The sequence below is a fragment of the Gambusia affinis genome, linkage group LG13 (genome assembly GCF_019740435.1).
Source record: "Gambusia affinis linkage group LG13, SWU_Gaff_1.0, whole genome shotgun sequence".
Taxonomy (NCBI): domain Eukaryota; kingdom Metazoa; phylum Chordata; class Actinopteri; order Cyprinodontiformes; family Poeciliidae; genus Gambusia; species Gambusia affinis.
Window position 1 is genome coordinate 7,179,447 of NC_057880.1, and position 14,320 is coordinate 7,193,766.

At 39.5% G+C, this 14,320-nt stretch overlaps 1 protein-coding gene across 5 annotated transcripts in view; it reads left to right on the top strand.

Annotated features, from left to right (window-relative positions):
- LOC122842381 (girdin-like) overlaps positions 1–14,320 on the top strand; it is a 61,909-nt gene that overhangs the window by 32,894 nt on the left and 14,695 nt on the right. For all 5 annotated transcript variants that reach the window (XM_044136181.1, XM_044136183.1, XM_044136185.1 and 2 more), the window contains exons 5-23: positions 304–362; positions 767–850; positions 963–1,103; positions 1,618–1,790; positions 5,230–5,311; positions 5,786–5,944; positions 6,454–6,600; positions 6,694–6,838; positions 7,864–8,042; positions 8,788–8,925; positions 9,708–9,891; positions 10,024–10,154; positions 10,696–10,989; positions 11,953–12,135; positions 12,212–12,490; positions 12,672–12,796; positions 13,011–13,149; positions 13,353–13,529; positions 13,666–13,827. In XM_044136181.1, the coding sequence (XP_043992116.1) occupies positions 304–362; positions 767–850; positions 963–1,103; positions 1,618–1,790; positions 5,230–5,311; positions 5,786–5,944; positions 6,454–6,600; positions 6,694–6,838; positions 7,864–8,042; positions 8,788–8,925; positions 9,708–9,891; positions 10,024–10,154; positions 10,696–10,989; positions 11,953–12,135; positions 12,212–12,490; positions 12,672–12,796; positions 13,011–13,149; positions 13,353–13,529; positions 13,666–13,827 (2,981 nt within the window). The remainder of the gene's footprint in view (positions 1–303; positions 363–766; positions 851–962; positions 1,104–1,617; positions 1,791–5,229; positions 5,312–5,785; positions 5,945–6,453; positions 6,601–6,693; positions 6,839–7,863; positions 8,043–8,787; positions 8,926–9,707; positions 9,892–10,023; positions 10,155–10,695; positions 10,990–11,952; positions 12,136–12,211; positions 12,491–12,671; positions 12,797–13,010; positions 13,150–13,352; positions 13,530–13,665; positions 13,828–14,320) is intronic.

Consider the following 14,320-nt stretch of genomic DNA (forward strand, 5'->3'; position numbering starts at 1 on the left):
CTGGTTTACATGCCACACTTTTCAAGTTATTCCTAAAAGCTAATTTATTTATTTTTTTTCTTCTTGTACTTCAAAATTAGACAGTACTCTTCTTTCATCAACTAAATAAAATTACAGAAAAATATATTGAAGTTTGAGGTTCTAACGTGACCAGAGGCGAGGAATACTTTTGCAAAACATTGTACCTTTTAATCAGAATGGAAATTTCAGATTTTTATTACATGTAGTTTTATATGTGGAAATATTTTTATTTTTACCTCTGTCCCAATATTTCTTCTTTTTTTTTCTTTTCTTTTTTTATAGAACAAGGCCTGGAGGAGATGAGAAAAATGTTGCTGCTGCTTTTAGGATGTGCTGTTCAGGTAAGAGCACACGCAGTCTGGTTGAAGGCTGTCAACATTTCTAACCTTTCATTTAACTTCCTTGTCATTTACAAACCAACTCAGACTTGTGGTGTCGGTGAATTTCTTACCAGACTGTTGACCCTTCACCAGCTTTTTAGTTGTTCTTGATGTTTCAACACTTCAGCTGCAGCTAAAATTGTCCCTGAATGAACTTTGGATCCTCATCCTGTAGAGCTAACTTATCATTGTTTCTGACTTGTTTTACATCATTATAATTTTTCTTTACCTCAGAGTTTGGTGTGACTTTGTGCTCTTCAAACACTCCACTTTCCTACTTATGAAATGCCTTAATATAAACCCTGTTTCTGCTCTTTTTGCTGGAAATCGGACAAACTCGTAACATTCTACTTCTGTATTTACAGTGCGAGAAGAAAGAAGAATACATCGAACGTATCCAGACTCTGGATTTTGACACCAAAGCCGCAATAGCGTCTCACATTCAAGAGGTGTTTTCTCGCTTTGACCAACGACAAGCTGTAGTAATATTTGGGTGGCATAGTAACTTACTTGCATGTCAGTACAATCAAGTCGGATTAATCCCGTTTGTCCTGGTTTCAGGTCACCCATAACCAGGAGAATGTGGTGGACCTGCAGTGGTTGGAGAGTGGAGAAATGCCCCCTGAGGATTTGGACAGCCTGTCGAGAAATCTGGCTTTCCACCTCAAACGTCTGGTGGATGAAAGGGACACACAGCTGGAGGTAATGGTGTGATTTATTAAGCCCATTTATTTTGTTCCATGTTTTTACAAGAAGATACGCGACTGAAGCTTTTTCTAGCACGGCCATGTGGAAACTTTTCCTTTTTTGTTGTTGCCACAAAAGAACAGCCTCAGGAAGGAAGGGCTGAGACTGTTAACTGTCATTTGGTGTGTGTGTGTGTGTGTGTTGTAACGACACGCAGCATTAAATGAGTTTCCAAGCCATGGGGTGCAGATTCCTATTGCCGATAGCAGATTTTGTGTGTGTGTGCATGCGAGGGGTTCTAATAGCCTCCAGATTATCATAGAATCGTCCAGCCGCTTTCAATTAAAATCCCATTTCCTGTTGAGGGTAGTAGATTAAAATAGGCTTGGTGTGGGGCCTCTGTGTAACTTTTCTAACTATGCCTGCCAGTGACTCATCTTTAAGTCTGTTGTGTTTCCTTTCCTTCTTGAATTGGAGTGTAGCACAGCTTCACCTGTCCACTTTTTCCTTCCGTCATTCCTGCATTCAGACGATCGTGGAGCTCACCCAGGAGAGAGACTGTGTGCAGCTCTCTCCCCTGGCTCCCATCGCCACCCAGTCTCCTGGTGACTCTCCCAGCATGAGGAGGACTGAGAGTCGACAGCACCTCTCGGTGGAGTTGGCCGATGCCAAGGCCAAAATCAGACGCCTTCGACAGGAACTGTGAGTGCCGTTGTCCTCCTATCAGCTTGATCAACAATTATTTAAATGGGGCGTGTAGGTAGACTTTTGGTAGTGGAGACAAATGGGTTCCAGAGCTGAATGTGATTTTTATTTAGATATTATGATATCATTTAGATATTATTAATATATATGGTCATTTCTTTTGCCAAAAGGGATTTTTTATTTTTATTCTTTTTGTTTGCCTAAATCATTTTTTGACTATAAAAAGGGGGTAATTTTAAAGCAAAGGTGGTATTGCACAAACAGCTTTTTCTTAGTTTTTGCTCTCAACAGATTCATCATTTTTTTTAGCTTGTGATCCTGGTCATTATGGGAAAACGTTCCATCTTTTTCACATCTACGTATGCAAGCCAAAGACAAAATAACTTTGCAAAACTGCCTTGATATTTTCTGTCTGTTTCTCCATGTACCAAAGTAAAATACAAAGCAGACTTATGAATACAAATGGGGTTCTTTTTGTCCATAATTTGAAACAGGCCTCAAGTCTTGGAGAAATCATCATCATTATCTCTCTGTATTTAGCAAGACTGTGTATTTTGTTTCCTTTTTCCAAGCAAACTGTGTGTTTTTATGTGTGTGTGGGCAGAATGAAAGGCTAAATTAAGGCCATTGCAATTCAGATAGGCGTAGGTCAGTCTGCATTTGGTCAGAGGAAGGGGGTGAACAATTTTACTCGAAACGACCCAAAACAAGTTTATCTGCATCAACAGGCGAATTATTGACATTGTTACTATTTTTTTTCAGTTGCATTAATACATAACCGCAACTATCAAGATTAATTATTTTGGTTCATTGTTTGTTTGTTTTTTTGCTTTTGTTTTTTTCTTACTTTGAAGCTGTGGCCTCTGTAATGGAAAGTTGTTGTAACCTGACGTGCACAAAGAAAAAAAAAACCTGTCACTTTATGGAATCTGGTCACATGACTGCTCTTTCGTCTCTTTAGCCAAGAAGTAGTGATTGCGATAAACATTTTATGTAGCTAAATTAGATTTTGTTCACTATAATAAATACGTTCGTCAACCTCGGTCAGTTCCAGGCAGTTGCAAAGTGTTTTTAATGGTCAAAATTTCACAGCTGCAGTTGATGATGTAGCTTTAAATGGGAAAGCCTCATCCTGCACAGATGCAGCTTGTTTTCAAAAAGCAGAGGAAACTGTGCCAGCTGAATCCGCAATGTGACGGCCAAGCTAATCTTCCATGCAGCAGTTGACAGGTGCTTGTAATTTTCAAGAAACGGATTGTGTGAAAACGAGGCAAAACTGCAGAGAATCAGCGCGTTAATAGGTTTAAAAAAAATAATAATAAAATCGAAGGGGGTGACTTCCTGTGCCACGACTGTTTAACTTCCCAGATAACTGTCGGAGGAAACAGAAGGTGAATGAGTGGAGAAAAAACAATGAGAGAGAGAGAATAGGATTCCTTTCCTTATTGAGATGCGCTAGGAGACTCCAGAGAGCTGTAATCAAATGGGCCATCAGATGTTCAGCGGACCAGTTTCATGCAAACACATGCACAGACTGAGCAGCATCTCAGGAATGCAGTCGTTTTCTCCCAACACGGTGTGACACATTCTCTCCTGTGAGCTGAGCCTGGAGAACTCACACACACACACACACACACACACACATGCACTCACACATATTACGTCTTTGTATCTTCCCAGGGATTTTTGCATCGTCTTCCATTATTGCTACTATTATTTTATTGTTTTTGTTCTGTAGCCTTTCCCTGATCCTAAACTTAACCTAAAGTCTATACCCTAACCCAAAAACAGCACTTCTTCTGGGCTTTTACAAAGTGAGAAATGCTAAAACTCACACTCGGTGCCTTATTTCACTTCTGTTCACACATGCAGCCTACTAGTGTTGAGGTAGAAAAAAAACACACTGCGGTTTTTGGAGAATTAAAAATACAGAATTCACCCTGTGAACTCCATTTACTTGTCAGGTCTGACTTGTTTCTTCCTCTGAGTAAAGGAGGATGAAGGGTTGTTGCCTCGGGGGAATATTTGCTGTGTGTTCAGCATGTTTGTAGTCTTAGGAGGTTCAGGTGCTTGAGCTAGTTCTGCTTTTCTTTGGGGTTTTTGGTTTTGACAAACGAGATGACAGAAAACAAAATCTCCCACTCCTGTAAGCACACACTTTAGGCTGGTTTGGCGTTCAGTCCATCAACATAGGCCTTTCCAATGCTGCTCAGTACTTGATGTATAGTGGGACATTACTGTTTTTTAATATTATTTCTATGTACTTGTATAAATATATTTTAAATCTGTGCAAATGTGGAACATTTAGGTTTAAAACGAACCAACTTTAGAAAGCAGCATGAAGGCAAGATGTAAGGACTCCCATCTATTAGTCTGCTTTTTTGGGGGGACATTAAGGTTTCTCTTTCAGCCACACTGACAACATAGAAAAGGAGGCAGACTGAAGCAAAGGTTTACCTCAGCGTTGTTCAAAAGGAAAGTAATGTAGCTAGCCAGTGACCTCAAACCAACTTAAACATCACTGATACTGAGAAAAATCCGATGCAGTGCAATCCCACACTGCCTGGGTTATTTAACAAGCCATAATTACCATGTTAGCATTTATAGCCCCTACGAATGACCACACATGGTGATGTGTCAAGAGGACGTTTTCCTACAGGTGATGCGTTCAAGAACAAGTTGCATGTTGTGCTATGTGTTTATCAAAACAACTCCAAAGTATGTTCTTTTTATTTATTTATTTATTTATTTATTTTTATGTTGTCAATGTCTAATTAAACAGCTTTTTATGTTTTTTAGCGTGGGCTTATTCTTGTACATTGTTTTTATTATTGGACTAAATCACACCAAGTCTCCACTTTTTTGAATTTATTGAACATATTGATAAAATTCTGTTTTCAAAAATTCTTCGAAACAAAAAAAACCTTCTGTTTTTCTGAATTAAGTCACTGAAAACATAGCGAGGCACGGCTTTAAACCAGCCTACCAAACCAGGATTTTCTCTGCTTTTATCTCTGCTCTTATGAAATATTGGATTTTGTTTTTTCCCTTCTTTTTTGCGCTTTTATAATTTGTATGCCCTGAATCAGACGCGTGTTGTTGTGAGTTAAAAACAAATGATTAGTCATAGCACCACTTGTGTTGTGACAAATCATCCCCATTTCCTCACACATCACAAAAATGTTTGTGCAGATTTTGTTTACTGTTACTTTTCTATGAAACTACTCAAAAGACATTGTTACAGAATACAGCTTTAAAGTACTGAATGAGAATAACCACAAAAGGAATTTCCTAACTGGACCGATGTCTTCATAAGTACCTCTTTTTAAGAAAAAAAAATAAAAATCAGAAAACTCATGGCATATCATGTTTTTGTTGTTTTTCTCATTTGCTATATCTGTACTCTGCTTTTGTTTATGCTGGTTCTCCTTTGCAGGGAGGAAAAAAGCGAGCAGCTTCTGGACACCAGGCAGGAGCTGGAGAACATGGAGGTGGAGCTGAAGAGAATCCAGCAGGAGGTAAAGTTACCAATCGCAGCTCTATGTCGCGTGGTTTACAAATATTCGAACGACCTCACTTCCCCTCCACCTGGTTTTCTCTTCCTTAGCGCTCGGTTTCTAAATTGGATGTCAGGGTGTAATCAGCTAGCAAGTGACGTAGCACACCAGAGGGTGCTCAAACTATTTCTAGTTTGGCTGGAGATTCTCCTGGCTTTTGATATAATTGTTTACCAAAAGAAAAAGGAAGAAAAAACAAGTTGAGGCATTGTGGAGAAATGCGAGTATACATGCTTTTTGTTCTAACTGATGATGTGCAGAAGCTATTCTGTTCATTGGTGTCTTTTGTTCTCAAATACTCCATGAGTCATTAAAATAAACACATCAAAGCCATTGCTTCAGTACGTTTGGTTTTCCGTTTGTGCGACTTAAGCACTTCATTGAACTTTTCTACTTTTGTGTATGCGCCGTGAACAAATTTGTGTACTCCTGCAGAGCTACCAGCTGCTGTCCGACGCTCGCTCGGCTCGGGCCTACCGCGATGAGCTGGACGCACTCCGAGAAAAAGCCATACGTGTCGACAAACTGGAGAGCGAGCTCTGCCGGTACAAGGAGAGACTTCATGACATTGACTTCTACAAGGCCAGAGTCGAGGTAAACGGCTGCAAAAACGGAATAAGGACCATTTTAACTTTGAGGGGCAGTAAAACAAAATGTACATGTTCAGCATCTTTCAGCCTGTTGTACTCGTCCGTCCTTATGTCAATTTATTCACGTCAACAGTCTGCCTAACATCAATCTGTCCATCTACCAGTCTGTTCCATATTCATAAGATGGTGAATCCGCTGTACCATCCATCTTTGTCTCTCGATCTGTCTTTCCATTTACTCATCCAATCTGATTTTTGTGCAAATATTAGCCTCAAGTTTCTTGTCTGCTTTTGTATTCATTTTTCAAAATCATCTTGAAAGTATTGAGATTAATGGAGTTCATACTGTTTGACCATGCAGTTCATTTGCATACAAATAACAGCTTTTTCTTCCTTAATTTATATTGCAAATATACCTTGGCCCTAAAAGTTGGGCTTATGTCTTTTGCATGCGGCTGCAAATGCAGTTTTGTCCTCTGTGTTAGACTTACCTTCTTTGTTAATGTTTTTATAGGAGCTAAAGGAGGACAACCAGATTTTGCTAGAAACAAAGACAATGTTGGAGGAGCAGCTGGATTCCACCAGGACGCGGTCCGACAAACTACACCTTCTGGAGAAAGAGAACCTCCAGCTCAAGTCCAAGATGCACGATCTGGAGATGGTATGTTCGTGTTTTCTGGGTGTAATCTGGGACAGAAATTGCAGTAGAAACATGTGTAACAACGATATTTGTTGAACTTAATCTGATCTCCAGGAGCGGGACCTTGACCGGAAGCGAATGGAGGAGCTGCTAGAGGAGAACCTCGTGTTGGAGATGGCCCAGAAACAGAGCATGGACGAGTCGCTGCACCTGGGCTGGGAGCTGGAGCAATTATCAAAGACACCAGAGCTGACTGATGGTGAGAAAAAAAGGCAACAATATCTGTTACTAAAATAATCATTAGCGACAACCCTACTATTTACCAGATTGTTGATTATTCTGACGATTAATCGATTATTCAGATGATTAATCGACTGTTCCAACAATTAACCGAATATTCCAACGATTAATCGATTTATTGGATAAGAAAATGGCATATTCTGCTGGTTTTGTTTGCATTTAACCACTTAAGCCTTTTTACACAATATTAGAGGTACATTAAGATATGGAAATAAGCATTTTAAATTAATTTCTAAATTTAACATCAGCCTTTTCTGCTCGACTTTGACAGTGTAGGGCTGATTTGTTTTATTTCTAATCAACTGATCAAAATTCTTTTTTTTCTTTTTTTTTTTCTTTTTACAGAACTTGTTACATGTTCTACCCCAAACTCTAATTTTATTTTCCTCTGGTTCAAAGGTTTATATGTTAGTTACTTATGTGGAGTCTCTCTGCTAGTTAACGATTAATCAGTTGATGATTAATTCAATAATTGATTAATCACAATTAATCCAATTAATTGTTTTAACCCTAGTAACATAGAGCATATAAAGAATGAGAAAATAAAGAATAAGTCATTCACTTAAAAAGTTAAGCTGCTAACAGAGCCTTAAGAGTTCACTCTACTGGAAGCTGCAGACAGGTGATAGACCAGGCCTTGGTCTTTGGCCCTTTATCCTGGCATGGTCCCTCCAGGCTCTGTCTGTATGTGCCAGCCTCCACAGGGTTTTCTTTCCACTTGGTTAAGACCGGTGCTGTAATTAATATTCAGTGACTCCTGAAAGATAAGCTGTGGGGTTGGATAATAAGAGCTGTTAATAGGTTTAGCAAGCCCAGGATCTGGATAGAGACTCTGTGAAGGTGGATGTTTGTCAAAGCATGCTTTAGTGGGATTACAGCCTCTAAGATTTATTCTGAGTTATTGATATTTAGTGGTAATAAGGAGATAGACATGAAGCATCTTGTATTTTGCCAAGACATTGATCTGTTCTGTCTTTATTTCAGCTCCGCAGAAGTCTCTGGGCGAGGAGGTGAATGAACTGACCTCCAGTCGCCTGTTAAAGCTGGAGAAAGAAAATCAAGCTCTGCTGAAGAAGGTGGAGGAACTCAAAGGAACAGCCAGTCAGGACAACACAGCTAAACTGACCAAAGCCAACCAAGAAAACCAGAAGCTTACCCAGAAAGTAAGCCTTAATTTCCTTCATTCTAAAAAAACAAAAAAGACTCTTTTTGGGATTTGTGATGTTTTTATTTCTGGAACATCTTTAATTCTTTCTTCTTCAGCAGCAAAACCAGAACTCCCTCCATAATGTACATGTCTCCTCTTGGCTGTAGGCCTTTAGACCACAGTGACACAGAGAAAGTAAAACTGGGCTAGGATAAGGAGGGGTAGATAGGAGGATGAAAGCAAAGCTGTAAATCCACACACAGTTTAACTGCCTTTTCTCTTTGCCTTTAACTCTGGAACACCCTGTGCTAAAAGATGTTTCGCAGCTATTTTCAGAAACGTAAGATTCTCTGTGTGCCCTCTGAACAAAAGCATACCACTAAGTTCATCTTCCTCAAAGAGAAAATCCACCTTGTGGAATTTCTAAGTGACTTTTAAAACTCAATCCAAGATGCGTTTAAATTTGAATGCAGCTGTTGGGAGACTTATAGCTCACAAATAAGCATATTTCAGTGTTGTGTCAATATGAATTTAATTCATGCAGAATAGGGTATTACTTTAAACAGTTCTATTTGTATCACAATCATTTTACGGTTAAAAACGACGTATGAATACTTTTCCTGTGCTTAAGGTTTAGTGTCAACTAAAAACATTTTGAAGTACCAAAGATTCGTTATTTGTTTTAACAGATTAAAGTTATTTGAAATTACTTCTGTATTATTGTATATACAATACAGGTAAAAGGCTCTTATTTATTGCAGTTGGAGCGACTGGAGAATGAACTAATGGTGGATAGGGAGTCGCTCCGTAGTGCCGAGTCACTGAGTACGGACCTGATGAAGGAAAAGGCTTTGTTGGAGAAGACTCTGGAGACACTCAGGGAAAACTCAGAGAGACAGGTGGGCACGCCAGCACAGACTCAGTGCTATTCATGAGCCATTTTGTAATTGTTTGGAATCGTCTGATTGTTGTTACCTGTTAAAACTGTGACACATCTAGCTGATTAAAGAGTGACTTCAATGCTTTTTAGCTCTAATCTCATGTAGGATTCACCTTAATTCAGAAAGTTAACATTTGACTCCATACTGGATTGTTATTTAACTCCTTAGGAAAAAAGAACTCCAAATAGATTTGATATAAACACTTTTTTTTGGGTTTTTTTGTCCTATAAAATTTTCACTAACTGTTCCAAGATATCCCACAAAAACCTGCTGAATACATTTCGCTGATTGCTTCTGAAAACAGTTCATTTTCAGCCGTTTGCATTTGGATCAACAAGCTGAATTCATTCAATACCGATTTCTTGCAGTCTCCAGCTTGGATGCAGTCGCTCGCTGTGTGTAGCCAGGACTTTGCAGTTGTCAGACCCAAATCTGACACCTTTGATTAGTTTAACCTTCTGATTTGTTAAATCCAGCTTTGATGCGCTTCAGAGGGGAAAGCACACCGAACACCGCGCTCGCAGATTATCTGCCTCCATCGGCTTTGTTGCAAACATAATGAGATGTAACTAATGCTGCGCTATTCCAGTACGCACACCGGTCAGGCAAACAGCAGATTTACCCTAGTTTATTAGCATTTTTAGTGTTTGTTCTGCTGGGAAATCGGTGCCTTGTACTGCTCCCATCCCACTAAGAACATAAATCACAATTACATCGAAGCCCCTTTTCGTTCTCTCCAGATGAAGGGCCTGGAGCAGGAGAACAAGCACCTGAGCCAAACCATTTCCTCGCTGCGTCAACGCTGCCAGGTTGGAGCCGAGGCCCGCGTGAAAGACGTGGAGAAGGAGAACAGAGTTCTTCACGAGTCAATCTGCGAGACCACGGGCAAACTGAACAAGCTGGAATTTGAAAGGAAGCAGCTACGTGAGTAACCCAGCTGGATGAACATTTTTGGGTTTGAATTTTTTTCTGAGAATAACATTCAGTTCTGTTTTCTTCGTTTTAACAAGGTTTTGAAAAGTGATTATTATTATTATTTTTTTTCTTGTTATACAGGAAAGGAGCTTGAATTGATGAAGGAGAAAGGTGAGAGAGCAGAAGAGTTGGAGGTTCGGCTGCAGAAGCTGGAAAGAGAAAATGAAAGCCTGCAGAAGAAAGTTGCCACTCTTGGAATTACCTGTGAGAAGGTCTGGTCCATCTTCCCACATATTGCTATATTACCTTGGTTTGCTTCTGTTTTAAATTAGTTCTTTTAATCCATACATTTTCACGTGAGTTGTGGAATATTTTTGTACTTTACTAATGATTTGATTTGTTCAATCTCAACGCATTGAATGTAGATTCACAAAGTTAGTCCATACAAAAAAATGGAATTCGACTTTATCATTAATTATTGTTCAAGTATAGAAAAAGAAGAAAGTATGGAACGTTTATTTCGTAGCTGTATCTGATGTCACTTGCAGATTACCTTTTTTTCCCAATTTGTTTTGGTTTGTGCAGCTTTTGTGTTTTTAAAGTGTGATCTAAACAGAAATATATGCAGTCATTTCACAGGGAACCGTTGCCTCTACAGCTTTAAAATAGGACAGAAAATGTGAACTGAAACCCTGTGAATTTGTAAATAAAATTTGGGGAATAGAGACATAAAAAATTTCATCCCACTAGATTAGAAATAATGCATTTCCCATAGACTTGCATGTCCCAGCTTATCACACCTCTTTCTTACAGGTTTCTTCTTTGGAGAAGGAGAACTCTGAGTTGGAGGTGGAGGGCCGCCGTCTAAAGAAAAAACTGGACGGCCTGAAAAACATGGCTTTCCAGTTGGAGGCGCTGGAAAAAGAGAACGGCCAGCTGGAACAGGAGAACCTGGAGCTCCGGCGCTCAACCGAGACGCTCCGGTCAGCGGGGGCAAAGGCCGCTCAGCTGGAAGCCGAGAACCGGGAGCTGGAAAGCGAGAGGACCCAGCTGAAGCGCAGCTTGGAACTGCATAAAGCCTCGTCTAAGAAGACGGAAAGATTAGAGGTATGAACACACCTCCAGGAGGAGCTCCTGGACTGTGATAAAACCGTGTTTAGGATCAGGAAATGCCTGGTTTTAAAACATTCAGCATTTTCTCTCAAACTTTTCTGAATGTTTAAGGTCTTTCTAGTAAAATGTCAGAGAAAAAGGTGGTGGAAGTTGCCTCTGGCTGTTTGAAGCACAGTTCCTACACACTGTTGGTTGCTCTTTCATTTTTCTGCTGCTTGTAATTTAAAGATCATGTCGGCTTGTTTTCTTGGTTTGGAAAATAAGCTAACTCTATCAACACCATTATCTCATTGATTGCCTGGTGTTGGTCTGGGATATTCTTCATAATAAATCAGCGCTTCAGCTAACAATTACTTTAGTTATCAATTAAGCTGTTGATGATTAATCGGATCTTAAAAAATTGGCACATTGTGCAGATTTTTCTTTTAAGCCTTTTTTATATGTTAGAAATATTTTAAAAAAAAATGCTAATAAACAATTCAATTTCATTTTTAAATAGCAAAATAATTTATTGCCTACAATGGCATAACATCTGTTGTTTTGTAGCAAGTACTGCATCTCTGTCTAAAACAAACTTCTAACATCAAAATGCAAAAAGCTCAGCGCTTTCTGCTCGATTCAACACCAACATAGTGTTGTGCTGACCTGTTGATTATTTTTTTAAAAATAACTAATAAATATCTGGATAGCAAAAGGTAACAAAAGATCTTGTTTTTTTTTTTTTTACAGAATTTCAATCTGGTGAAGCTAAAACTATGGCATTAAGTTTTGGGTAGAACATATTTACAACATTTCTGTTTTTTATATTGTCTTAAATGCACACTGTATGTATTTTAGTACAGTTTTGGCTTACTCACTGCTCTGAAGATGTTGCTCTATCAGCAAATTGCTTTCTTCAACACAACAGTTCAAAAATGATCGCAGTGTTCAAGTTTTTCCCACACATTTGTTTCCCAGGTGAGCTACCAAGGTCTGGACACAGAGAACCAGCGGCTTCAGAAGGCTTTGGAGAACAGCAGCAAGAAGATCCAGCAGCTGGAGGCAGAATTGCAAGAGGTGGAGACTGAGAATCAAACCCTTCAGCGTAACCTGGAGGAACTGAAGATCTCGAGTAAACGGCTGGAGCAGCTGGAGCAGGAGGTAGGCCGTTATCGCTACGCTAATGTTCCGCAGTTAGCATCCATCTTTACTTTATTGCATCCTGTCTCACTCGCAGAACAAAACTCTGGAGCTGGAAAGCTCCCAGCTGGAGAAAGATAAGAAGCTTCTGGAGAAGGAGAACAAGCGGCTGAGGCAGCAGGCCGAGATCCGCGACTCCAAGCTGGATGACGGCAATCAGCGGATCGCCGCCCTGGAGAAGGAGAACCGCACCATGGGCAAGGAGATGATCTTCTTCAGGGACTCGTGTACGAGAGTCAAGGACCTGGAGAAAGAGAACAAGGAGCTGGTCAAACAGGGCAGTATAGATAAGAAGACCCTGATGACACTAAGAGAGGTAAGCAGAGGTTTTTGTTTTTAAAAAAAATAATAACATTTTTATGTATGTGGGAAGATTCAGCAGATTAAAGCTTTACTCTAGTTCAAAGTCATTTAATGTTGTCTTTATATAAATGTTAAGTGAATGTGGGGTTATATTAGAAGATGCTCAACGTGTATTATTTTGTGTGTCTGTGTAGGAGCTTGTGAGTGAGAAACTGCGGACGCAGCAGATGAATAATGACCTTGAGAAACTTACTCATGAATTGGAGAAAATTGGACTGAACAAAGAGAGACTCCTGCATGATGAGAGCTCCGATGACAGGTAAACAATGATTGGTTCAAAATTAAACTCCTTTACATCGATCAGAATAGTGACCCATTTTACTGGAAGGGATGTTTCTCCCCTATATTTTCCAAGCCAGAATCATCCTGTACTTAGTGAAACGATAATTGACCTTTTTTTTTTTTTTTTTTTTTTCTCCAAATTGTCGCGATACATTTATGCATTTAATGCATAACTACTTTAACCTTCCAAGGTTTAAGCTGCTTGAAACCAAGCTGGAGTCAACTCTGAAATCATCTTTGGAGATCAAGGAGGAGAAAATCGCTGCTTTAGAGGCGCGATTACAGGAATCCTCCAACCTCAACCAGCAACTTCGGCAGGAGCTAAAAACGGTAAGCAAAATCCATGCTTCTATAATAAATATAATATAAAAAATAGTTGTTCTTTGCAGACTTGAACCTAAACTTCAAAATAAGTGTGCTACAAAAACAAAACCTTGAAATTTAAGGTTCAAAACATCTTAAAAAATGTTCTCCTGCAGCAGTTATTACACTGTTTAGGTATTTAGCTTGATGGTTTACTTGATTCACCTCAGGTAAAGAAAAACTATGAGGCGCTTCGCCAGAGAGAGGAGGAGGAAAGGATGGTGCACAGCTCTCCCCCGAAAGGAGGGGAAAACTCCCAGACTGTCAGTAAATGGGAAAAGGAGAGTCATGAAGCCACCAGGGAGCTGCTGAAAGTCAAAGACAGACTAATTGAAGTGGAGAGAAACGTAAGTTTAAATGAATCTTAGATTTCTCAGGTGTGTTTTTTTTTTTGTTTTGTTTTGTTTTGTTTTTTCTCCCCCTCTCCCCCATTTCCAAATTTCTTTATTATACATTATGATGTTTGCGTGCTTTTCCCCTCAGAATGCTACGCTGCAGGCTGAGAAAGTGGCTCTGAGAAGCCAACTCAAACAACTGGAAACTCAGAGCTCCAACCTGCAGGCGCAGATTGTAGCGGTGCAGAGGCAGACCGCCTCCCTACAGGAGAACAACACCACTCTGCAGACACAGAATGCCAAACTGCAGGTAAACCCATCATACAAACAGGGAAAACCAGAAATAACCCAACATTAAATAGTTAGTCTATATTACTTATGTATTTTGAGGAACAGAATTTTTTTTCAAGTATTTGCATTTAAGTCATAAAGTGACTCTTTTCCCTTATAAGTTCAGCATGATGAACACTTTAATGTTTTATTTCTACTTGTGCATTACAATGATTTGAACTCATGAAGTTCAAAGTCCTCTAATAGTTTTGCAACCTTTTCACTATCAACACCCTTCATCCTCTGAGGGCAGGCATGTATATAATGATTCAATTTTAATGGATCTCTTTCTGTGATGAGTTCAGTTTTTCCATGTGATAATGCGATTTTGACCAATTGGACATGAAAGCAAAACCTCCTGGTGTAACGAAGTGGAAACATGTTTGGGTGTCAACGCTGCCAGAATCCTGACAATGGCAGGAGCTTGGTGAGCTCCGTGTCAGTGGTGTATGTGTGGATGATTCAGACCCACA